At 49.0% G+C, this 25,197-nt stretch overlaps 1 protein-coding gene across 11 annotated transcripts in view; it reads left to right on the plus strand.

The window, feature by feature from the left end:
- Tmem266 (transmembrane protein 266) overlaps window positions 1-25,197 on the plus strand; it is a 109,067-nt gene that overhangs the window by 40,229 nt on the left and 43,641 nt on the right. For 4 of the 11 annotated variants that reach the window (XM_048793570.1, XM_048793573.1, XM_048793571.1 and 1 more), the window contains exons 2-5: window positions 902-1,035; window positions 4,117-4,305; window positions 20,277-20,431; window positions 23,320-23,393. In XM_048793570.1, coding sequence (XP_048649527.1) covers window positions 998-1,035; window positions 4,117-4,305; window positions 20,277-20,431; window positions 23,320-23,393 — 456 coding nt within the window. In that variant the 5' untranslated portion in view covers window positions 902-997. Of the gene's footprint in view, window positions 1-898; window positions 1,036-4,116; window positions 4,306-4,946; window positions 9,143-17,156; window positions 18,208-18,773; window positions 19,156-20,276; window positions 20,432-23,319; window positions 23,394-25,197 lie in introns of those variants that run through there. The other 7 variants (XM_048793578.1, XM_048793580.1, XM_048793574.1 and 4 more) reach the window with 6 other exon arrangements.

Below are 25,197 nucleotides of genomic sequence, written 5' to 3' on the forward strand. Positions count from 1 at the left end.
CACTTTGCAGATGAGTGCAACTTATAAAAGAATGGCCCCTTGGAGTTGGCCCCCTTCCCCAATAACTTATTCAAGATCACCCAGGAGCAGGGTGCGTCTGCGTCTGTGTACTTTCTGCTGAATTGTACTGTCTCCCAGAAGACTTTTGGGTAGCATTGTCACATTGATAGAAAAGTATATTCTGTTTACCTAGGCCAAATTTTTAGGAGGAAATCTTATATTCAGCCCTCCAAATGCTTTGGAATGTACTCAGGTTCAACAGACTGCAATTTTAATTTATAAAAAGTTAGAATTATGATAATTAAAGCTAGCACTTATATAGCACTTACTATGTGCCAGGCACTGTTCTAAGTATCTTACATACATTGCCTCATTTAGTTAGTTCTATTATTATCCTCATTTTGTAGCTGGGGAAGCTGAGGACAGAGGGATAAGTGGGAGTGAGGTCTGGCCCTAGGCAGTCTGCCTCCAGGGTCTGTCCTCTTAGCTACTTTCTCTGCATCTTTTGTCATTGCAGTTCCAACTAAAAAGATGAAAGAAAAATCTAGAAGAATAGAGAGAACTACAGCTCAGGCTGGGTTTGGGGGGGCAGGGAGCATAGCAGCTTAGTGAAAGCGCTAAGAATGAGAATCCAGAAAACCTGGGTCTAACCTGGCTCTTCCTGTATCTCTGTGTAACACAGAAAAGTCATTTTGTCAGTCTGGTCCTATTTCCTCATCTCTTAAAAAAAAATGAAAATTATGCTGTTGTTATCCCTCTATAGGGTTATTGGAAAAATTCAACATTACTATGAAGAAAAGTGCTACATGGGAGAAAGTGCTAAGGATTCCCATTTTTAGATGAGCTTAGGAGGACTTTGATTTGGCATCTGAAGGTAATAAGTTCCTATTTTTGTTTTCAGGGCACTATATTTGTATGTGTCTTGTAGAACCCACACTTGGAAATGCTGACAGCAGGTTTCAGGACAGCTGAGCCCCACTAGACACCAAGAAAACCCATGGCTCTGGTTGCATCTTTCAACATGACAGATCCACAGTAAGTACTGTTGGGAACTGCTCTCTGCATCCAAAATGTTGCTATAAATCTCCATAAGACCATGATCTTCTACTCAGGCAACCACTGTATACATTTGCTTTAACAGGAGGCCACAAAATATGGGGGAAACCTTTCAAAAGCAAGCTCAACACAAGGTTAGGAAGCAATTGAAGGAATTAACAATATGGGAATTCAAGGAAATTTAGAAATCATGAAAGGGTTTTTTAAAACCAGCATCAGAACTCTTCAGGGAGAATTGCTTTCAGTTCCCCAAACTTAAGGCACCATGTGGACCAACCACTTTATCTTGCCAAGCACCAGCTTGGTAAGTGACCAGGTGGTGATTTATTTTGTGTTTTGCAACTCACTGGTAAAAATGCTAAGATGAGAATAACACTCCTTCTATTACACTATGCTCTCCTGGCCTCTCTAGCTATGGGCCTGGCTACTCAGTCATCTGCAGCATGAACCTGTTATCTGAAGGTCAGCCAACCTCAGTAGAATCAACAATAGATGCTTATTGTGCACATGTCTGGGGTAATTGCTCTGATCTTGCTTGGACTCACCCTTGGATATGGGGCTGGCCTGGCTGTCAGCTGATCTAGGTGAGATCAGTAGCCTGGGCTGGTCACCCTCTGATGGTGATGTTGGAGGGGCGAGAGCACAGGCAGAAATTCACAAATGCCTTATCATGCCCACCAGCATCATGGCTGCTAATATACTATTGGTCAAAACAAGTCACATAATAGAAGACCAAATAAGATATTGGGGAAATTTATTCTTCCTTTTGATGGGACAGACTGTAAAGTCATGTGGCAAAGGGCTGTATTCAAGGAGGGATAAAGAATTAACCCATTTTGTTCACCATACTATACTTCATACCTGAGGCCAGGGTGTAGTTTTAATACTCAGGCCATTAACTGTGGGAATTTCAATACTCTCTGCTAAGATGACCATTGGGCTAGAGATGGTGCTGGTCCACTATGACCATTGGCAGATTGGGAACAGAGGGTGGGAGAGTTAAGAAGGCAGAAGTAATTTGTTCCATGCTTCTTGGAGCCATAATCTGCTGTTCTTAGAAATTCTCTAGCCCTCCTTGAACACCTTATTGGTCAGAAAGTTCTATTTGTACAGTTGAAAAATCCATAGTTTCCTTCAATAGTTTCAAAGAAAAGAGAACAAATTCAATTCAGCAGCTACATTTTTGGAAACATCTGGAGGAGGTGGGATTCCCCCCATAAAACACCCACGCTTTTAGATCAGTTGTTGAGAAACATAGAAGCAGCACATCCTATGACTGTTCCGCCTAAAGATCTCGAGTCATTCTGTAAATGTCACACAGTGATGAATACTATTATCTGCACTTGACAGGTAGCAAAAAGCAAAGGTTTAAATAAGGCTTACAAAAGAGAATTGGGGCTCTGGGAATTACTTGGCGAATTCAGGTATTGTAGGCAGCCTACCTGTGGCACTCAAAAAAAAAAAAAACAAACAAACAAACCTATTTTTCCCTCCATTAATCTGGGTGATCCAAGAAAAGGAGAAGTAGGCAGATTCATCTCTGAACTTCCTGTCACTACCTCTGGGTGTCACTGGTTAGGTTTCAACAGTTGCTAGAAAAGTTTGGAATTTAGAGTTCCCAATCCAAGCGACAGGTCTTGCAACTCCAGAGCTCTCCAGCCTGCTGTGTGTTCCTCTTATTCATATCAGATCCCAGACTAAGGAGGAATGGCTCTTAGGAAGCCTCTATTTCAACTCTTTATGTTTCAGTTGGAGAAACTGAGGCCCAGGAAGAGTCCCACTGAAGGAGGTATTTGGGCTGGTCCGAGAGCCCAGGAATATTGCAGGGTGGCCTAGGTTGTCACCTCAGTGTTGAAACTGGCCTCCTTTCCCTGGACACTGACTCTTAGTGTTCCTTCAAATAGTTAATCTTTTGTTTGTTTGTTTGTTTGTATTTTTTTAGTTAGAGACAACAGGGTTTCATTAAGTTGCTGAGGGTGGCTTTGAATTCACAATCCTCCTGCCTCAGCCTTCTGAGCTGCTGGGATTACAGGCGTGCACCACTGCACCTGGCTCAAATATTTAATCTTTATACTTCTTCATCTGTACTTTTTAACTTTTTAACCTTTCTTGTTTGACCAGAGGCACAAGACCCAATGCCTCAGATTCTACAGGATGAAAGTGGGTCAAGAATGTGTGGAGGAACCAAAAATGGCAACCCAGGCAGTAAAAGCAAAATTGTCCAGCATCTCTCAACAGAGTTTGTCAGGGTGGTGCAGAGTTGTTAAATACACTGCAGAATTAATAACATCCCTAGCCCTGTTCAGATGTCAACAGTGACTGCAAAAAATGCCTCCACAAATTGCCAGACACCTGCTGGTGGGTTGGGAGGTGGTGCTGCCCCTGGCTGGGGCATCCTGCAATGCCAGAGTTGTGGGTTCTTTGAGGTACCCACAGAGCCCCAGAGTTTCTCAGACGTTTGATCAGCCGACTTCTACTTCCTACTCCCAACCTTTAAAAGGTAGGACCAATTCAGGTAGGAAGGCAGCAGGCACCCCCCAGTCATCCAATGCCCTCCCACCCTCACCACCCCAAAGCCTACAAGGGCCCTGCAGGTCTCCAGGTAGAGTCCCAACCACCAGAAGTATGTCCAGTTGTGGCACAGATGATAGAAACATTTCAAAGGACCTTCACAAAAACCCATAAGATAGTTTAAAAGAACATACCATTTCAATATAAAGAGTAATGATCCAGAGTCCTGAAGTCTGAGCCGTGGTTTTGCTGGTTGATAGAGTTATCATCTAGGTCTTTATCACCCCATGATAGAAGACCTGCCTGTGTCCAGACATGAACAATTCCTCTTCTCATCTCCCTTTCTTCCCAGCTGGTGAAGAAAATGGACTAGTGAGGGCTTTGATCCTGTCTTTGGGTGGCCCGTGGGAAGAATGGCAACCTTGCACTCCCCCAGCCTTCCAACAGTACTGTGTAGATTCTGGAACCCCTACTCTCCTCTCTTGGAATGGACAAAGTATTTTGGTCCTAGGAGCTAGCCTTTCTTGTCATTCCTCCTCTCCAACTCAGGCCTGCTGTCGAAGGAGGGATTTCTGAAGTTGAGGTCATCTCCCAACAAGTAGATGAAGAAACCAAGAGCATGGCCCCCACACAGCTGGTGACATTTGCCTATCGGGACTTGCCCCTGGCTGCCGTTGACCTCTCCACAGCCGGCTCGCAGCTCCTGTCAAATCTGGATGAAGAGTACCAAAGAGAAGGGTAGGTGCTGCCGCTGAGCCTGCTGAGGAGTCTCCTGTGTGACTCCCTGAGTGTCCTTGGCTCCCTCCCAAGAGCCAGGGACAGAGATTAGAGATACTGAACAGTGAGAGAGCAGAGGGTCACACCAGGCCTCTCTGGCCCTTTTTCTCCTCAGACATTATTTACTCAGGAAAAGGTTTTGGATACAGAAAATACCTGTTGTTACTAGAAAGCCTCTTATGTCTTATGTGTCTTTTGCTTGGAACTCAGAGAATAAAATAAAATCCATTTTAGGTCTGGAAGGACCTTAAATGGCCCATCCAACTCCCCCTCTGTATGCTTGGGAAACAGGTGAACCACAGGGATGAGGGATTTGCCCAAGTCACAGAGCCCATAAGGGATGGACTTGGACTGCACTTCTCTTTATCAAGCAAAGCCCTCTGCATGAAGGAACATGCTCATCATGTAAGGGAATTTAACAGACCACAACTAGGACCTTGCAGACAGTATCTGCCCCCCTTTCCAGAAAGGAACAACAGGAAATGTTAGTCCCTAATTCAGAACAGTTTGCCTCTTATCATCCTATACTAACTTGTCAATCAGTTGTTTCCCAATTAACTTCTCATTAGCCTGATCTGTCTTCACCAATGTACTCTCTGCAGGGCAATGATAGAGTGTTCCAGCTGGATGTTTGATGCCCTGTTTTGAAGCAGTAGCAGGTTGAAGAATTGAAGGCCCAAGAAGGGCAGGAACAAGTCCTAGGGTCACACAGCAGCTCACAACATTGCTTTCCCCAGCCCAACCCTGCGGCTCTTAGACATAGAATTGTAAACACCAGTGAGGACCAAAGGAGCCAATTCTGGGCGACTCTCCCAGATACCTGTAAATAACTTAGAACATGCTGGCTGCTTTGATTATAAAATTAAGGTTTGTGGGTATTTTAGAATCAAACAAGAAGTCTTAGCTATAGCTAGATTCGAAGAGCTTGGATTCCCTGTGCTTTGTTCCTGAAGGGGCTCTCCTGGTCCCAAGATAAACTGCCTAACAATCGTGAAACCGTACACTTTCTTTTGCAGAAACGATACCCCAGTGGCATTCACTGAAAATATAATTTTTCCAAGTATTGTGCATACAGTCAGCAGGACCTTGGAATAAAAAGACAGGCAAGCAGGCAGGAGATAGCTGAGGGATGCTTGGTGGTGGCAGCGTGCTGTCCTTTGTGAAGTAGGCTCAGCCCTTGTCAACAGCCTGGCGCGTCTCTCCTCTTGAAATTCACTGGGCTCTAGAAATCCTGTAGCCTGTGGGTCTTTCTCTGAGCCCCCAGCAAGTCTCTGTGTGACTGCACCCTGGTGGTCAAACACAGTAGTGCAGCCACCTAGAATGCCGTGGATGTTCTTAAAACTCATTCCCGGCCCTGGCTTGAGGGTACCATAGGCTCTTTCCAAGTCAACAGTGAAAGGGCGTGGAGAGAGGCAGGAATACTGCCAATGATTCTATTTCAGAGCAATGTTCATATCTTCCCCTCGTGTGTGTCAGTGCACGTAGGTGTACCCCTCCCAGGTATGCCACACTGGGGTGTACCATTCCCCCACCTGAACTCAAGGAAAAAGCTGTCAGAAAGGCCTTGCTCTATCATTCAGTTTGCTTTTGAATGGGGCCTGCAAGTCTTTCTTCCAATCAGCGGGAGAATACAGATGAAGTGCCTGCAGGCAGAGAGGCCCTTGTTTGATTTGAGTCTCCAGGTGTGCTCAGGAAGCTGCTCCTGTTGGGTCAAGGAAGCAGCCTGTGGAGGGGCTCAACTGGCAGCCACAGGGCCTCCTGGAGGAAGGAAGAGCAGGCACAGGACAGAGGCACAAGAGCACACTGTGCAGGGACAGTGCCTCTCCTCACAATCTTGGCTCGTGCCACATTTCCTGGGGTTTTCCCAAATTTCCAGCTTGGCCCTTTCCAAAGCAATGTAAACCAAAACGAAGGGTCTGTATTGACAGTGCTGAGCTCGGTTAAGCCTCTTCCTCCTCCATAACCCTTCTTCCTGCTAAGGGGAGTGCTCTAGATAGGAATGTATCTTTTCTATTTTACATGAAAAGCTCTCGCGGACACCACGGAGAAGGTGCCCAGTGACTCAGCTGCCCTGCACTCACGTCCCTCGGGCTCAGTGACAGTCAGTGCTTTGAAGTTCTAGACAGTTAGAGCTGGGGGAGACCTTTGCAAGGTGAATGTTCTAAGCATCCTAACAGGATACTGGGCCAGAGTGCAAGGAGCCTGCTCAAGATCACACAGTGACAGAGACAGGGACAGCCCCATCTCCTGGCTCCTGATCTAGGCCAACACACTGGGCTTTTCCATTTATCACCTGTCCCTTTACCTGTCACTCCTATGGCTGTGGGCACCCTCCACTGCCCATGAGATACCACTGCCAGGCTGCTGTGTTGAATGAATACCTTGAACTTCTTAGTGTGTTTTTTGTTGTTGTTGTTTTTTTCAAAAAGCATTTTTTTCAAACTGTGGTTAAATACACATAACATACCATTTATGATCTTAACCATCTTCAGTGTATGATTCAGTGCCTTCACAGTGCCACATGATGATCACTGCCATCTGTCTCCAGAACTCTGTACCTGTTAAACAATTCCCTTCCCCCCACCATTCTCCCTTCTGTCTTTGATTTTGACTACTCCAGGTATCTCACTTAAGTGAAATCATACAATATACGCCTATTTGTGACTGGCTTATGTCAATGAGAATAAAGCCCTCAGAATTCATCTGCGTTATAGGCACATATCAGAATGTCTTTCCTTTTTAGGGCCAAATAATATTCCATTATCTGTCTATATCACATTCTGCTTATCAGTTCATCTGCCAGTGGACATGTGGGTTGCTTCTAGATTTTGGCTATTGTGAACTATGCTGCTATGAACAAATGAGCAGCATCTTTGCAACCTTGCTTTTGATTCTTTGGGATACATACCCAGAAGTGGATTGCTGGATCATGTGGTGATTGTGTTTTTAATGTCTGAGAGTCCGCCAGGCTGTACCATTCTACCTTTGCACCAACTGTGCACAAGCATTCCATTTTCCTATAGCTTCACCAACACCTGTTATTCTCTGTTTTGGGGGGATGGTAGTAGCCACCCTAATGCATGTGAGTTGCTTTGGTGTGCTTGTAAGAGCATTTCCCTGAGAGCCTGGGAGGTGAGTGGAAGTAACAGTCCTCCGATTCAGGCTAAGCCCCGAGGCACAGGTGAAGAGTCGCCTGGGTCCAGCTCCTTGACTTGCCCAGGAGCCCTCTGTCTTTCTGACATGTCCACCTAGCAGCACCACACTGCAGCACTGTCTGCCGTCCACCTGGTCACCTGTGCTGTCAGGCTGCTCCGGGCCCAGGGAGGAGAGTCAGACAACGGTACCGATTGGCTCCTCCCCAGACTCAGGGTCTCCAGCCTCCGCTTGATTTTCAGTGGTGCCTGACAGTCCTCCTCCCTGGTCCTGGACAGTCCCCAGCAGCTGTTCCTCGTTGCTTCCATTTTCCTCAATCCTCTCTTTTCCCCAGCAGATGACCCCTTCTCCTCCTTCCTCTCTCACATGGGCTGCACCGCAGCCCCCAGGCTCTCCCTTCCAGGCCCAGTCTCAGCTGCTGAGTTCTGATTTCACCCCTCCGCCTTCTGGGTAACCTTGTTCCATCAGCTATAGCCTCTCCCTGTCTCACCACACATTCAAGGCCCTCATGTCCTCCCTTGACCCCACATCCCCATTGTCCACCACCACCCCTCCTTGTCTTTGCAGTCAAACTTCTTACAAGCCTTATTGGCACCTGCCAAGAACCCTCTCCCCTCCCATCTATCAGTCTGCTGCAGTCCAGCTTCAGCCTTATCCACGCCCTGGAAACTGTCCCCCTCAAGGACAGCAACTGCCTCTTTGCTGCTAGGATCCTGATACTGTCCTCTGTCTAGCGTTTGAAACTGGCAGCCCCTGCCTCCCTCTTGAAGCAGTCTTCCCTGTCTGCCATCACATATAAACCCTCCGGACTTTCTTCCTCCTCCCCTGACTGTTCCTTTTAGGCCTTTAAAAAATTGTTTTTCCTCTGCATGTTCTGTAAATGTTGGGGTTCTCCATTTTCTGCCTTTGGCCATTTCCACTCTACTTACTCTGCACACTGGGTAATTTCATCCATTCCCATAACTTAAATTAAATCCTTCAGCTGGTGATGTTCAAAGCCATACCTCTAGCCTGAATCTCTCGCTCAAACGCCTGACACATATCCACCTAGGCTCCTGGACATCTTCCTGGGGATCCCAACAACACCTCAGAATCCTGACAAGCTTCCACACAATTATCTGTCCTGGTGCCTCCAAGTTGCCTGCATGTGTGAGAGGAGAACTGTTCTTGTCTCCACCTAAGTCATTGCTAAAAATAGCCTTTTCTGTGGCAGCACTCAAATCCAGCCCAAGGAGCCACAACTCACCCGTCCTGGCCATCTCAAACCCAGTGTGCCCCAAATGGGACTGTTTTATCCCCAGAATGTACGGCTCCAGCCAGTGGAACCTAGATATTGCCTGGCCTCACCGACCCATTGTCACCAAAACGAGCCACACGTGCATCTACAATGGTCACTTACAAAGACCCAAACCCTCCTTCTTGCCTTGACAGGAACCAGTGTCCTCCAAGACACACCAGAGCTGTGTGAAGCCTGTCACTTACAGCCAGCCCTGGATTTTGTTTTCCTCCTCTGCTCTGGCTCCTTTCATCCTCATTCTAGTGCCCATGAAGCTATAACTGCCGATGGCATCCATTATAGAAATGCTAGTGCCAAGTCCAGCAGCTTCGGGAACCAAGAGCCGGTGCAATATGGGCTGCATGCGAGGTGAGCCAGAAAAGTTCTTCCCCAGCCCAGCTCTACACAGTGCTGTCGATGTGCTGCTTATGGCCTTGGCTCTGGTCCTTTATGCTTCTGGCCATTACCTCTCTAGATCCAGGACTCTAATTCAGTCCAGTTCAATCCACTGTGCTGGCGCATCAGGCCGGCTCCACCATCTTCCTTTCCCTTCCTATTTGTGACCCCCAACCAAGTGCCTCCCTCCCTCGATAGTGATAACAAAATCTCCATGCATGTCCACAGGGAGACACTCAGGAGAGGGGGAGACGGGGAGCAGAGGGGATGTCTGACCCCAGCTGAGGCTGTCATGAAGCCCTGCTGCATCCACAACATGAGACCAGCTCAGTTTCTTCTCCCTCATGCCCCATGTTCTGTCACCTTACTGCCATAATATCACTTCACTGAACCAAAGATTCTTCCACAAAAGACGAGTAACTCTATCATGCAGTTGCTTTGGACTGTGTGTAATAAATTCACTAGGCCATGTAACATGGAGTCTAGAGCCAGCTCTGAGCAGCTCTGAGGTTGGTCCAACAACTTGCCAGTGTCAACAAGGGTGGGATTCCTTTCCTCACTCTGCTGTCTAACAGCACTGGCTTCTAGGCACTATAAGATGCCCTTGAGGTTTGTAAGAGGGCTGCCTGTAGTAATTAGGCTACATCTTTCCTCATTCACATCTGGCAAGACAGACGCCCATCATTTTTTTGAGAGTTCAAAGAACTTTCCCAGAAGCTTCTGGCCACTTTCACCTCATGTCTCATTGGCTAGAACTGAGTCTCATGACAAGGGATATGGGGAAGTCCACAGGCCAATCAGGCCTACCCTTTGAACAGGGCCATTTCCCAGCATATATTGCAGTTACCCCAGTGGGACAGCACTAGTGTGGAATCACCCATCATGCATCACATCCTTTAAGAAAGCCAACTCTCCATTCTTAGCCTTCAATTCAGAATTCAACCTTAATTTCATCAATTTCTAGTCATTTTTTAGTTCGGGAAAAATCTCCCTCTTAGACTTCAATAACGGTCATCTTGATTCCTTCACCCCAGTGCAATTTGACCTGTCCTTGTCCTGGTGGACAATCCTGCAGCTTTCTGTTTGCACATAACCAAAGCCCTTTATTCCTTGGTCTCATTCTTTGGCATTGAACACCACTCCATTCAGTGGTGGGAAAGTGAGGTACAGAACCATTCTCAGCAAACACTGTCTACCTTTGGAAGAGGGATACTGAGTTTATAGGAAGCTAACTCATGGCATACAGTGGAACTTCCATGTTCTCTTAACCAACTACAGGACACTGAAGGCATGGTTGGTTTGCTGGGTCTGGGCAAGACGAGAAGCCACAAAAGAGGAAATTCAGAGAAGCCTAGAGTTCCACCCTAGAGAGGCCTGCAGCCCAACAGGAGAGACGCTGTGACTGTGCATGTGTAGAGGAAGGTGGTGCAAGGCAGAGTCATCATCCCCTTCTACAAATGAGGCCCTGGTCACGTAGAGGGACAGGGCTCTTTTTGGTGAAACAAGGGAGTGGAGAGTGTGAAGGAAGAGTTTGTGGAGTAGTCTTTGTCCAAAATTAAAGTAAGAAATGAACGCTCTTCCACATTTAGTGAAGTAATTATTTCTCTCTTAGGGTTCAGGACTGGGTCCTAAAAGAGGTAAGGGCTGGACTCCCAGATAGCAGAAGGCTGGAGGAAGTACAGGTCTTGGGTAGGCCAAAAGGGGTGCTGTTACTTAGAGATGATGCCAACAGCACATGTCTGCCAAAATTTCACAGTAAGAGGAAGACAACATAATGGGGGCACAAGAATATTTTTGAGATGTCAGGTTAGAAAAATAAGACGATCCAATATAGCAAACATCTCTAAATAAGGACTGAAGTAATTTTAGATATGCTAGCAAGCAAAGGCTGGGGGCAAAGAAAAGGGAGGGGGAGCAGCCTGTGAAGCCATGGCCCAAAATATCTCCCTCTCTTCCCAGAATGTCTTGCTTTAGGACCAGGTCCTCCCAGAAAGTCTCCCATCCCCCACCCCTGCAGCCTAGGCCCTCACCTCAGTGCTCCCACAGTCCTTTGCCTTCATTTTCACCATGTCCAGAAACAACCCTGAGCTCCTCCTCTCTTTCCAAGTCTGTCTCCAGTACTGGGCCAGGTGCTGGAACACTGAGCCTGTTATGAATGAGTGAGTGAGTGGGTGGGGCTGGGTAAAGATAAGGATCAGAAGACAGAAGGGGGAGCCAGGTGCCCTCAGAGAGAGGTGACTGCTGGTAGGAGGAAGAGCCACATGGGAGGGACCAGGCTTCTCATGCCCAGATGTCAAGAAGGCCATGATGGCCGCACTCACTCTGAGCATCCTTGCTAACTCCACACCCCCTCCACAAAATCTAAAAGAAAGAAATAGTATTTGCCACAGAACATGCCAGCTTCACTTAGTAAGAGTTTAGCATCCTGTTAGAAGAAGGAAAATCCTTTGGGGGTTCAGGGTTAACAGTTCACCCAGCCACGATCACGGGAATGGGAAATCCAGAAGTTCCTCATCGTGTGGTTTGTGAAGACTGTTAGAGCTTCATTAATCCACTTTATTAATGCAGTGAGACTTGTCTATAAGAAAACACCACTCTTCTAGGGTACCAGCTGCCCCTGTCCCCAAGCTAACCTTGCAAATCCATGACCCTCTTTATAATTTTAGAAGACTCGGGCTTTCACCAGAGCTCTCAAAACCCCAACCAGTGAATACAGGCTTAATTCAGATCAAAATATTTTCCTGGTGAATGCATGCTATTTCATTTTCCTGTAGTCCAGGAACCCTAAAGACCCATGAAAAGGGCGATGAGTTCAGATACCTGATTTCTCAGCAAAATATCCACCCATGGCCACCTACACATATGCTTGACAGCCATGGGAGACCACTAGATGGCGGCAGAGTGCCTCAGACCACCTGGGGGTGGTGCAGGGTGCCCACAGGGAGGGGAGAAAAGTTTAAAGTTTATTGTAAGGCCAGGTTCCCCAAGGAAAATGAGCAGAGTTAATGGCACCTGAGATAAAATGACACCCATCCCCCAATCATCCCTGAAGGTGCTTGGGATCCAGATTTCAAAGAGAAGGAGGGAGAACATGGCCAACCCAGGATTTGCAGAACCACAGCCAACCCAGAGAGCTCCACAGTGGAGAAGAGGGGTGTGCTGGAAAACTCCAGCCAACTTCTAAGTCACCTCTACCAAGTTAGGAAGCAGCCTCACCAGGCAGCCCTGCTTGCAAAGCACAGCCAAAGGAGATTCTTGTGATCAGTTCCCAGAATTGAGGATTCCAGGGATTAAAGGAGGCCTCATGGGCCCTTGGTCCAGCAGTACCCCACTCACTCCCCTGAGTCAAGCTTGAACCCCTTTCCAAGTAACTGGGAAACCATTTCTTGACCACATCCTACCTAGATGGCAGCCCTTCAGAAATGTGTGGATGACGCCTGTGGTCCCTTGGGTAGGAACAGCCAGTTCATGGTGTGTGTTGGCCATTGTACTCCCTCCTGGGAGGGCTGGAAGGTTAGTAGCTTGCCAAGTGGAGTGACAGTTCCTGCCTCCTAACCCTGAGCTCTTGCCACCACACCCTGCTGTCTTTCCCAGAATTGACATTTCTGAGGATGCAAAACATGTGAGATTCTGGGACAAGCAAATGCCAGGCTCTGGCGACCCCAGCTGCACACCATCCCTTTCCCTCCTCCCCAAGGCATTGGGGCTAACCTTTAGCTCCGATTGTGGAACAGAAGCTGTCTGCCTGGAACTGCAATTTACTTAGTTCCCCAGAGGGCTGGGAGAGTCACCTCTCACCTCCACCCCGAGAGTACTTTTGTGAAGAATGCTGTGTGCTCATGTTCCTGGGTTTATGTGCGCTGCTATGGCTTGCATGTATTAACGCATAACATGTTGCTTACCGCACAGATCTCCAACAATGATGAGTCAGATACAGGAAAGGGGACTGATTATCTAACTCTGGGTAGCTAATCTAATTCTAGATATCTTAGAAATGGGTACAGGGACAAAGGAAAAGCTCAGTGGTGCTTTTCTTTTTAGTCTCCCTGAGAAAGGGAGGAAGAAGTTCCAGTAATCATTTCACATGTCCCTGTGAGTTTCAGATTGGTAGTTGTAATAGGTCATCCTTCACCTGCTTTTCTCTCCCTTGGTGGTTTTATGGATGTTTTTGCTTGTTGTTTTTGTTTTTGTTTTTGCTTTCTCGCGTGGTCTAAGGCTAGGAGCTCCTTGCACAGGCTGATTTCACTTACAAGGCTATAGCTTCCATGGAGACAAAGGCCCTCTTTGCCTCATGTGCCCAGTGCAGTGCCTAGCATTCAGTGGGCACGTAATAACTAGATGTGGAATGGAATGGTTGTTGAAACTACCCAGGGTTAGATAATTAGATCCCTTTTTAATGTTCCTGTATTTGAACCGTCATTGTTATAGATGTGCACGGTAAGCAATGTGTATGCTTTACATATGCTCTTTTTAATATTTTAAACTTTCACTACACCCCTGAAAAGGCAGAGATCTCCACCTTGGAGATTAGGAAACTAAGACTCAAATATCACACTCAGGGGATGAAGCTGTGGCTCAGTGGTAGAGCACTTGCCTGGCATATGTGAGGCACTGGGTTTGATTCTCAGCACTGCATATAAATAAATGAATAAAATAAAGGTCCGTCAACAACTAATACATTAGTTGTTGTTGTTGTTGTTGTTGTTTTTTTAAAAAAAAGACTGCACTCAGCATTCAGTCAATGTGAGGCTGTGATTTGTAGACACTAGTTGCCCCCAGAAACCAAGCTAGAAAAAGCCTGGCTATTCCCCACCAGAGAAGAAAGTTGAAGGACTTGCCTCTTGAACAACTGCAATAACATTTGTAAGTGTGCAGAACAGCTCCTGGTGCAAAGGATGTACCATGTAAGTGCCAATTAAATCAATAAAAATGAAGCCCATGTCAGTGAAAAAAGTTAGATTTTCTCTGACATTATTTTAGTCAGCTGGAGTATACACAGTAAAGTAAAGGGGGGGCCAGGATGTGCTGCTGATGATCAAAACCAACACCAAGTCTGGCAAGACACCCAGCACACAGGTGCTGAGCATCATAGAATTGGCGCATGTAGAGCAGGAGGAGCCTCAGACCACCCAACCATGGGATTTTAATCAGGAGCCCAGGTCTCCTTAGATGACCTATTTGTGAGATTCAAGGAGTCTGTGCACCTGTTATAATTATACACAGTATACTCCAGCTCCTCCCCAAGTTCCAGGCCAGGAGAATCAGTGCAGCTGCCCCTGCCCCATCGTGCATTCTTCCATCCCCAGCCAGCCTGATAGCCATAGCAGTCTGAGTGCACAGTAGACTGTGGGGTGGGGGAGACTGGGCGCTGCAGGAGCAAGCCAAGCCCTTGCCATCCCATGCCACATGGTTCTCCTTCACCTTTCAGGATGGGCCTTTTTCCGTGCCAGGCTTGGGAACACTGCCCAATGTAGCAGTGACCTGAGCCACCTCCTCTCAGGCTGCTCCTGTGGCTTTATTGCCCCTAAAAACACCATCAGAAATTTGCCGAAGTCCATTTTCATATTCTAGAGTTTGTTCTCTTAAACTTTTATCCAAATGCCTAAGAATATAAAGCAGGAACAGCAAAGATGCTTACTTCCCCTTCTGCCCCAGGATCCCCTGAGGCCTCAGGAGTTACTGGCAGAACCTCAAGGTAGAATATGAGTCCACCTGCCAGGCAAAGCCATCTGGTTGTTGGTATTTACAGAGTTTGGCAGCCCCAGCGGTCCCCAAAGCGGTCCCCTCGCTGTTGCAGCACCAAGATGGAAAAGAGGGAGACACCCGCCCTCTGGTGGTGATTTCAGGAATGACACCACCCTGAGAGCCAGCCCTCCATGTGTTACATGCCTCAGATGGAGGAAAGCACCTTCTCTAATTAAACAGTCGATGCTGATTACCCCTGTGGCCCATTAAGGCCCTTGAGTCATTAGTAAGCCACTCAGGGATCTTTGGGAACTGGACACGTTTTGTTTTGCTACTAAAACACAGTCTCCTAGGAATGTCTGAGTCATCTGAGTTTTAGAGGAAATTTTATTAGCAGCTTGGGATTTCCAAATACGGGGTCAGCCAGAAAATGCACAGCTTCAGCCCCACCACTCAAGCAAGACTCCATCTATACTAGGGGCTCTGTCCTAAGGCCTTGGGGTCCGTGCCCCTACAGCAGTAGTGTAGCTCTGCCCCCATCTCTGCTATTCAAAAAGAAGCTCAAAGCCCTAAGCCTATTTTGTCCCCATCCCAGCCCCTTCACAGCTATCCACATAGCTGCCTGCTTCTCCTGGCCCCCAGTGCAAGGTCGATGCTTCCCAACCCCTGAGCTCAATGGATCCCTGCCTGCCGTTTCATCTCTCCTGCTCCTAAACCCCCTTTGCCATACCTTGTTCACCTTCTAAGATACCTATCACCTCTTGCCCCATAAAGCGGTGTTTCTCACCTGTACCACCAGGGATCTCACTAAATTCAGTGGGCATAGGGGAGGGCTGAGTTTCTGGAGTTCCAATGAGATCCCAGGTGATGCTGATGGCTCTGGTCCATGGGTCCCAAGAGTGTCACGACCCAGGACAGTGGTTCTCCATCTCAACTGCACACTGGAATCACCTGAGGAGGTTACACACCACCGAAGCCTGGGTCCTAACCTGGAGGTGGTGGTTGAAGGGGTGTGGTGTGCAGCCTGGGCACTGGGATTTTTATAGCTCTCTTGGTGGTTCTAATTGCATCCCAGGCTGAGAACCACTGACCTGGATGTAGATCCATGCTCCCACCCACCCCTATACCTCCCTGCCTCCCTGCCCAAGGCAGCTATCCTCACCAGATACTGATCCCTTGATACCATAACCATGGCTTCCTTGCCAGGCAGACCTCTCTCATCTGCTTCAGTGGAGTCCACTGCTGTCACTGGGAAGAAGGAAGGCCACACAGAATGTGATGTAAATGGCATCCCCTTGAAGTTGAGTAGCAAAGGGGCCTCTGTAAACTGACTGTCACACTGGCTCGGTAGCGACTGGTAGCTGAAGGCCAAGCTCATGGTGGGTGCCCAATTGAGATGGCACAGGAGTGAAAGAGTAGGGCCAGAGCAGTAAGTCTCAATTTTGCAGCTGCCTTGCGATTCCTGGGGTGCTGTGTTGGTTGTGCCAAGGACATTGGCAATACCAGCACATCTGCCCTGAGGGGTAAATGGTTGGTAAGCTACACCCACTGCTGTCCTTCCCCACATCCCAACTCCTGTCTCCTGTCCTTCTGGTGCCGAAGGTATTTGGGGGGCTGAGTAGAATTTGAACAGTTACAGTTTTTATTAAATGTACAATCTGACCATGCCTGGATTGCCCCCCAATTATTTGCAGGCCTCACTCCCTTCAACTTCCTCAAATGTCACTTTCTCAATGAGGCCTACCCTGACCACTTTATTTAAAATGTCAGCTCACCCTTCACCATCCTAATCCCTCCTAATCCATCTCTGGCCTTTTCCCTACAGTGTCTATCTCCTTGTAGCATGCTATAACTTGTTCCATTTACTGTTGGACTCTTCCACTAGTATGCAAACTGCCCAAAGTCGGGGAGTGGGGGGTTCCCTGTTTTGCTCACAGTGCCACCTAGCACCAGGTGGGTGTCCAGCATGCCTTTAAATCCTGCTATCTGCCTGGTCTTCTACCTGGCTTAGATTTCAGAGCCAGGCCAGCCATTGGCTAACTTTAGGCCACAGGTGACAATAGACACCTGTCTGCATCTCAAGTTGGGGGTTGTGCCTCTTGCAGTCCCAGCTACAAGGGAGGCTGAGGCAGGAGAGTAGTTTAAACCCAGGAATTGGAGATCATCAGCCTGGGCAACACAGAGAGACCCCAGCTCAGAAAAAGAAAGATCTGTCAAAAGAAGAGGGAAGTTGCCAGGCACAGTGGTGCATGCCTGTAATCCCAGCAGCTTGGGAGGCTGAAGCAGGAGGATCATGAGTTCAAAGCCAACCTCTGCAAAAGCAAGGTGCTTAGCAACTCAGTAAGACCCTATCTCTAAATAAAATATAAAATAGGGCTGGGGATGTGGCTCAGTGGTCAAGGGCCCCTGAGTTCAAACCCCCCAAAAAGAAGAGAATCAACCTTTACACATTTTAAACAGCAGCACAGAGCAGCCTTTCCCTCCCACAGCAGTGGGTGAAGATTCAAGTCACGTTGCTGGGGTTTCCTTCATTCCCTTCTCCCTGTGGGCCTCCCCTCTCAGGGTAGAAGGGGCTGTCTCTCTGGGGAGCACTCACACTCATTGGATGCACACAGTACAGGGTGGACAGACATCTGACTGCACCTGTTGACCATGAGGACAAGGCTTCCTGCCCAGAGGAGACACTCCCGGGCACACAGCCTTCACAACTGCCCTTTCTATTTACAGATTGGCTCCAGTTTCAAATGACAATGAAATGGCATCAGTCTTAGGGGCCACCAACATTGTGGTGGGTCTCAGGGAGGATGTGGGGTTGGAGCTGGGTCTCTCCAGGCCCTGGAAAAGACAGCGCCGGCAGCCATGGAGAGGATTCATAGACTGGGGCTGGGAGGAAAGAAAGTTGCAGGGGTGCTGAGGCAGCCGGGAGGCTGGGCGGGTGAGAGGTGTGAAAGATGAAAATAGGGATGAGGGGGGTGGCAGGAATGTCACATGGTGGGAAAAGAAGCAGGGGAGTGAGACAGGTGGGATGGATCAGGAGGTGAGGAGGGCAGTGATGAGAGTCCCAGAGACCTTAACGTTCAAGGGACCTTTGTGTGGCAATTGCTCCTGTGGGCAGCAGCCTTCGGCTTCTGTGGGCCTCCAGCAGGCGGGCGCGGGGATGTCCCTCTGAATGCACAGTGGATGTTTCCCTGTCTGAGTCCCGTCCTCCTGCCCATCTGGGACAGGCGGCCTTCTCGCCTGGCTCTTTCTTGTGTCCGAGGCTGCTCCTGCATTTCTCTGACCACATCACAGCCATCCTCACCAGGCTCCCTTGAGATGCTTGGCTCCGAGTTTAGACCTGCAAGATCTCACAAGTAAGGATACAGGATACCTAGTTAAATTTGAATTTGAGATAGACAACAGATAATTTTTTAGTATAATGTATCCTCTGCAATGTTTGGGACATACTAGGATATTGCTCATTATTTATCTGAAATTTGAATTTCACTGGATGGCCTGTGTTTGATCTGGCAACCCTGCTGAGCTCCCTGAGGTTTCTTTGTGTGGGGCCTGCCTGGTAGCCTCTAGCTTGTGGGTTGGCCCTGGGTGCCTACAAAAAAATGGAAAGGTGCCTCTGTGGTGCTCTGAAATCCATCTGAAGGGGCACTTGAGGCATCCACGGCCTCCACAATCTGCCCCCACTGAGCTTTCTCCCCATTTTCCATTTATTCCTCGAGAGAAGCCATCTCTTCTGACCTGGCTAGTCTCCTCATCCCTTGCCCCATGCTCTTGGGCCATATGGAGGTCCACATCAACCTCCCCCCTGTCCAAAACAACCTCCTTGCCTTCCTCCATCACCTGTCGAAATCCTCCTCTCTCTCTTTCTGGGACTGGCTTCCCAAGACTGGGGACCAAACCCCAGACTCTGTATCCCTCACAGAGCCGAGGACCAGCCTGCCATTACCAAAGTGTTAGAAAATATCTAGGAAGGCTTGAGTGAGCCCAGTTTCTTGAAGAGCGCTGGGCTCTGTCCTTCAAGCTTTCCCTGGATGGATTGTGAGGAAGAACTCTCCACCTGGAAGCATTCGCAACGTTCCTTCAGAGTGAAGGGAGAACCTCAAAGCAAGCTGCCTTCCCGGCCCAGTGATACCCTCGCGATCTTCAGGAGGTGGGCACTGGCCCCCTGGCAGCAGGCTGCAGCAGATTGGCTCTCTCTGGATGGGAAGGACAGGGGGTGACGGGCCATCAGATACTTTACCACCATCATCATCATCATCACCACCACCACCACCACGCCATTTCAGCTACATTGTGTTTAACAGGTCAGATACATTCTCTCATTTAGCTTTTAATAACCCTATGAAACCCCTATTTTGCAAACCAAAAGCAGAGTCTCAGAGTGGCCCAGTACCCTCACATATGGCCCCCAAGTGGCCAAAGGCAGAGCCAGAAGTAAGGACTCCCCTGCTGGCACTGTGCCTCTACAGGATGCCTAGTTCTTCCTTAGCAAGGAAGGGCAGGCAGGTCCAGCCTGTAATCAAACTATGACAGTTGACCTCGGCACAGTCAGCCTGGTGCTCCTTGCCCACCTTAGAGCTGCCCCTCTTGTATTCCTGAGGAAAGAGGATCAAATACCCTAAGGGACCCAGGCAGCTCTGCCTTCTGTGGGTCTCTCCCTACTTCAAAACCTACGTGGAAAATAGTCTGTCCTCGTGGCTTCATCTTTCCTGGGACTGTTCACCATCACCTAGTCAAGGGTGCTCCAAAAGATGGTCCACAGAACATGAGTCCCACCAGGCACTCTGTGACAAAAGGATACCCTGGCCCAACAAGCACCAAAATGTCCCACATAGAAAAATATCCATGGAACTTTATTTGGCCCAAATTTTCCCAAACTTACCCAACCATGGAATTCTTTTTTTAAATCAAGTAACAACTTGTAATGTTCTATGGAACTAGTGTTCTGAAGACAACCTGCTTTGAAAAACAGGATGCTAGTTCAAGTCTTTCTTTATATAGCTGAAAAACAGAAAACCAATTTACTAATTCCTTGAGCATTCACTTAATGCAAACTGAGTTTCTCCTAAATGACGAGCTATGTTCTAAGATACACAGACATAGAATAACAACGTGTTTTTGTGTAGCGGTTGCCACATAGGCAGACTGTACATTTAACCCATGGGGTGTGGGTTTCCTACCCATTTTAAAGATGAGGAGACTGAAGCACAGGATGGTGCTGTGAGCTGCCACAGTTAGCATGCAAATCCAGCTCCATCTCTTTATGACCCTACCCAGTGGCCTCTTAAGTAAGATCATATTCATGGTGAAGTCATGCAGAGCCCAGGAGGGGTATGTCTTGGGGTTTGAGGCAGGGCTGTGGCCGGGATCTACCCTTGTCCCCTCCCATTCTCAGCCCCTCCTCTCCCTGCTTTTGTCCCCACAGGTCTAACTGGCTGAAGCCATGCTGTGGGAAGAGAGCAGCCGTATGGCAGGTATTTTTGCTCAGTGCAAGTCTCAACAGTTTCCTGGTAGCCTGTGTAATATTGGTGGTGATTCTCCTGACTCTGGAACTTCTAATAGATATAAAGCTTCTCCAGTGTGAGTAGCCAGAGAGATACATATGCAAATACGTATGATGTCAATATTCACTGTGCATCTGCATCCATCAGGGGTCCCCAACCAGCATGCCACTGCCAAGGCGCTGGTCCGGGGGGCTCATGGGGATTGCCGCTGGGGAGGAAACGTGTCTGGCAGCTTCTCTCTTGGTCAGCAGCATTTGCTCCTCTCTGCCCTGTGTCCTCTTCAGCCCCCTTCCCCAGCATTCCATGATCAGAAACTGATGAGATAAAAATGTTGGGGACCCCTGTGTGCATTTTTTTTTATCGTTCCCATTTAGAATTTTCCAGGTTGGAGTTTTTTTGTAGTGTAAAGAGAGTCCTCATCTGTGGAGGCATATCACCGTGTGGTAATTAATAATGACAGCAGCTACAATGAGGCTAAGATTCCTGGGGTTTTTATGCAGTTGTAAGTTGGCAGTGTTACTTATATGTAGTGTGATAGTTTTGAAAGAACTTTTCCACACATTTGATCCTAGGACCACCCTGTGAGATGGGCAAGACTGACATGATTCCATTTTATGGCAGAGTACATTAGGATTTGGATGAGTTAAGAGACTTGCCCTAGGTCAGAGGTAGCAGAAATGGGTCTTCCAGTCACCGGATCACTTTACTGCTTGGCCCGTCCTCCCGCGTAGGTCCTCTTGGGATTTGTCCTAGCTTCACATTTGCTGGAGCCTGATGTGTAGGGCAACAGGAGGCTTGGCTGCTTCCTCTCTGTTCTGGCTGTGGCATCCTGGCTGTCAGGGTGGAAGGCCCACTTCCTACCCAGACCCTTGCTCTCTGCCATTTGGTATACCAGAGGGCCAGGGACCAAGGGTCTTGACTCCCCTGGCCTTGAATGGTTAGGATCCCTTTTCCCTATTTTCCTGATTCTGAAATTGAATCATTGAAGTGCAAATTAAAAAGAGGTGAAATTATTGGCCCCAGAGAAATTTCCTTCCCCTCCATTGACAAAATCCAGGACTGCAGATTCAGTCACCCCGAAACCCATTTGGTTGTTACAGGCTTGTTTTCTCCAGTGCCCTCAATTCCTCTACTGGATCCTCCATCGTCAGGGTCTGTCGAATCACCCTCCAAGTCACATTAGCCTCCTCTGCTCTCTAAGTGAGGATGACGGCCAGCACAAAATTGCTTTTGTCTGATAAGCCTAGTTGGGTTTTATGCAGCTGGTGGCCCCTTGGTTCCAATTAAAGGATCTTCCAGCGTAAAGTGACCAGCACTGGGTTTACACTCAACCTGTCTTCAATTAAACCATGTTGTAGACTTTCCCTCCCACTCATCCATACTGTCTGCTTTTTATGAGATCTGACCATAACGGGATCTTTCTTTCCCTGTGGTGGATTGTCGTTGGGGCCCTCGGCTTCAAGGCATTGAATAGAACTGAGAACTCAGCCGACACTGGAATTTTGCTTAAAATTAAGTATCCAGGAGATTGATTTTGGTGGGGAGATCCAATAGCAGCTCATAAAAGGCATCTTAAATTCCATAAAATGCACAATCAGAGATTTATTGCTCTTCTAAAGCAAACCGTAAAAAAAGGCACAGGAATTCATTTGAGAAATAACGGGGAGAGATTTTATGTTTTCAGAATCATCTGGAGGTCTTTTCAGAGTCACACACGCCTCAGCTTCTTGGTTCCCACTGCTATTCCTGTGGCTGGGGAGGGGAAGGAATCCACAGCATCTCCAGGGCTCAGCTTCTGAGGGTCACCTAGGCCCAAAGCCAGGGGACCCCAGGGTCTCCCACCTGGAACCTGCAGCCTTCTCCCCCTTAGATTCACTCCATGACCTGGTTTTTACACACCCCCAGGAGTCGCAGAACACAGGGAAAGGCTGTAGGTTCCTCTTTGAGGCCAGCCCTCCCCACTGAAGGCACTGGGCCTCTACAGTCAGCTCCAGGGGATTCTGAGCAGCACACCAAGCAGGCCCACTAGGGAGGCAGTGCAGGCCTGTTGGCAGTGGCATCCCTGCCCTCTCTCTGCTCTGCCTGCTGCCCTAAAATGTCTACATATCTCTTTGAGGCCTGCCTCTGGGAGGAAACCTTCCCACCCTGTCTCTATCAAAACTCACCTGACCCTTGCCACAGCACCCACTTGTGGCCTCACTAACTGGTAAACTAGACCCTGCTAGGGCTCGGAGGCTGGTCCTGGCTTCCTGGACTTTAGAAGACTCCCCCAGAGACAGCGCCTTCACTTCTAGGACTGTTAGCAGACGGTGGAGTTGAAGCCGTCAGTGGCCAACAGCTCCCTGCTCTCACTCCAGAGCCTGGAAGGTGAATGGCACTCTGGCAGCTCCCAGCCCGCAGGCTCTGCTATTTTCGTCCCATGTGTAGCCCCTCTTTCAGGCCTCCCTCCAGCCATCTCTCCAAAACATGCTGCTGACGTGACCATCTCTGCCACTCAGAGTTTCAGGGTGATGGTCAGGGGAAGCTGCCTTGAGTCCCACTAACAGTGCACAGTGCTTTGGGGGTGCACTGTGCTGTGAGCTTCTGAAGCTCATCCAGGCTTGACTGAAGCTGCCCGCACAGGTCCGATAGCCACAGGTGTCTTTGAGAACCCTCTCTGGAGGCTCCTTTCCTGAAGTCAGGCTATGGCAAGAAACCCACAAGGATTGAGCAGGAACTCAGAGAGGTGGCCCGTGGGGAGCAAAGAGCCCCGGGGACTGGAGGGAGAACAGCCCACAGCACCATTGGCCACCAGGCTCCCAGACCTCCACCACAGGCACTCCTAAAGCTGCCCTTCTTCTCTGACCCAATTTCAACCAGAGTGGGCCCTAGAGTCCCAGAGGTCCCCCTCGATGCTGTGAAGCCCCCCTACCAATGCACCTAATTCCTTGCTCCTAAAATTGGCCCTTACTATGTTCCTTGCAGTTTCCAGTGCATTCCAGTTTGCCAGCGTCATCCACTGGATCAGTCTGGTCATTCTGTCTGTGTTCTTCTCAGAGGTAGGTAAAAACTTGGGCCCTGACGCCCCTTCCTTAGAGCAACTCCTTACTGGGAAACCAAGCTTTGCTTTTCCACATATTTCTTATATGTCAGGCCCTCTGTTAGCGCTTGAGGCTTCAAAGAGGGACACAATCCAGGCACCTGAGTTCTACAGTAGGTGATGGCTCAGGGAGGAGCCAGAGACGCACAGGAGCATCCGCCAACCCAGCCAGGGAGCTTTGGCCTGAGCAGGTGACCCCTGAGTGGAATCTCAGAGCATGAGCAGGGGTTGTCCAGGTGAGGGGTGGGCCTTGTGAAGGTGAGGCTGAGTAGGAAGAGCTGAAGAATTGCATTGGTTGGTGTGGCTGGTAAGGAGCAGGCAGGACGCCACTAAAGCTAGAGATGGGAAGCAGCTAGGAAGGCCACAGTCAGGCTGACCCTAAGGCTGAGGCATGCAGAGGACAGAGGATGCAGTCACAAGGCTGGACAGTAGACTGGAGCAGGCCCTGCCAGGGGCATAGGGTGTGACTAGGCCAAGGGTTATGTTTCTGAAGTGGTGAATCAGGTCTCCTTGGGGTTTCTGGAGTTAGTGGATAAAAACCATGTCTGAAAAGCTACCTGAAGGCTCCTGGGCCACTGGGTCCAGGAGTAGCCCCCATGTGGGGACTGAAACGCTTAAGAAACTGGGATTCCAGCACATTCTTCTATTTTTACGTGGGGTGAGTGACTCCTCTTTTGAGCAGTTCTCAGGCCATCACAGTGGTACTCTGGCTTGCATTTGGGGAACACTGGCTTGGAGCTGCTACAGGCAGGACCTCCTGGAGGGGCTGAAAGGTTGAAAGCTGTGGGGGGTCCCTGAGGGTCAGGAGAGCATCCTGTGGGAAAATAACTCCTTGTAATAGAGCCAAGGGCTGACCACGTCAGCTGGCCCTGTCCCACTCCACCCATGTGTCCCCACCTCTCACCACTGGTACACATCAGCCCACAGAGCCCCAGGAGGGCCTTGTAGTAAAAAGCAGACACGAATAAGGCTCAGAGCCTTCTCTCTTTCTCTCTCTCTCTCTCTCTCTCTCTCTCTCTCTCACACACACACACACACACAAACACACACACACACCTCTTCTACCCTGAAGGCACAGGGCTCTGGGCCTCACAGTACAATGCAGCCTCAGAGGGAGGAGGATACAGGGATGCTATAGGAGAGCATGGGCTGGGGGACAGAGGAAGAGAGCATTTTGTGGTACTATCAGGGAACCCAGGGAGTCAGGAGTCCAAGGGCCTCCTGTGGGCCAGCTCTGGAGGTCCAGTGGCCCTGATAACTCTCTCCCTAGAAAAGAGGGGAGAGCTGGGCCTTGGGTCTTGAGTACAAAATCCCGAGTCTGGGTGTGGGTTGTGCTGGCTGCACAGCAGAACATTCTCTTCCCCAGGCCTCAGCTCCTGCGACTCGTGGACTTGGCCGGTGAGCCTGGGCCTGAGGCTCAGACTGCGGGAGCAGATCCCAACCCTGTCCTCCTGGGAAGTTTCCCAACCAGCTCACTGCGACCACAGCCCTGGGGGTGCTGCTCCCCGGCTTAGTGCCCCTATGGGGGTTCTGGCCTCCCTGGCCCTCCTCTCTTCTCTCTGAGATTCCCTCCCACAAACACCTGGGCCAGGGCCAGATGGTTCCTTGATGCAAACCTTGGAAAATGTGCCATGTGTCTGTGACTGCCAACAAAAATGTTTAATCAGTTGCTGCGGTTCTTCCCCTCTATCCCTCTACTTTGGTTTTATTGGCTTTTGCAGAATTTATTACCCAGCGTTAATTTGGCATTCCCTTCCTGTCAC

Source organism: Marmota marmota, unplaced genomic scaffold, assembly GCF_001458135.2.
Source record: "Marmota marmota marmota unplaced genomic scaffold, marMar, whole genome shotgun sequence".
NCBI classification, from domain to species: domain Eukaryota; kingdom Metazoa; phylum Chordata; class Mammalia; order Rodentia; family Sciuridae; genus Marmota; species Marmota marmota.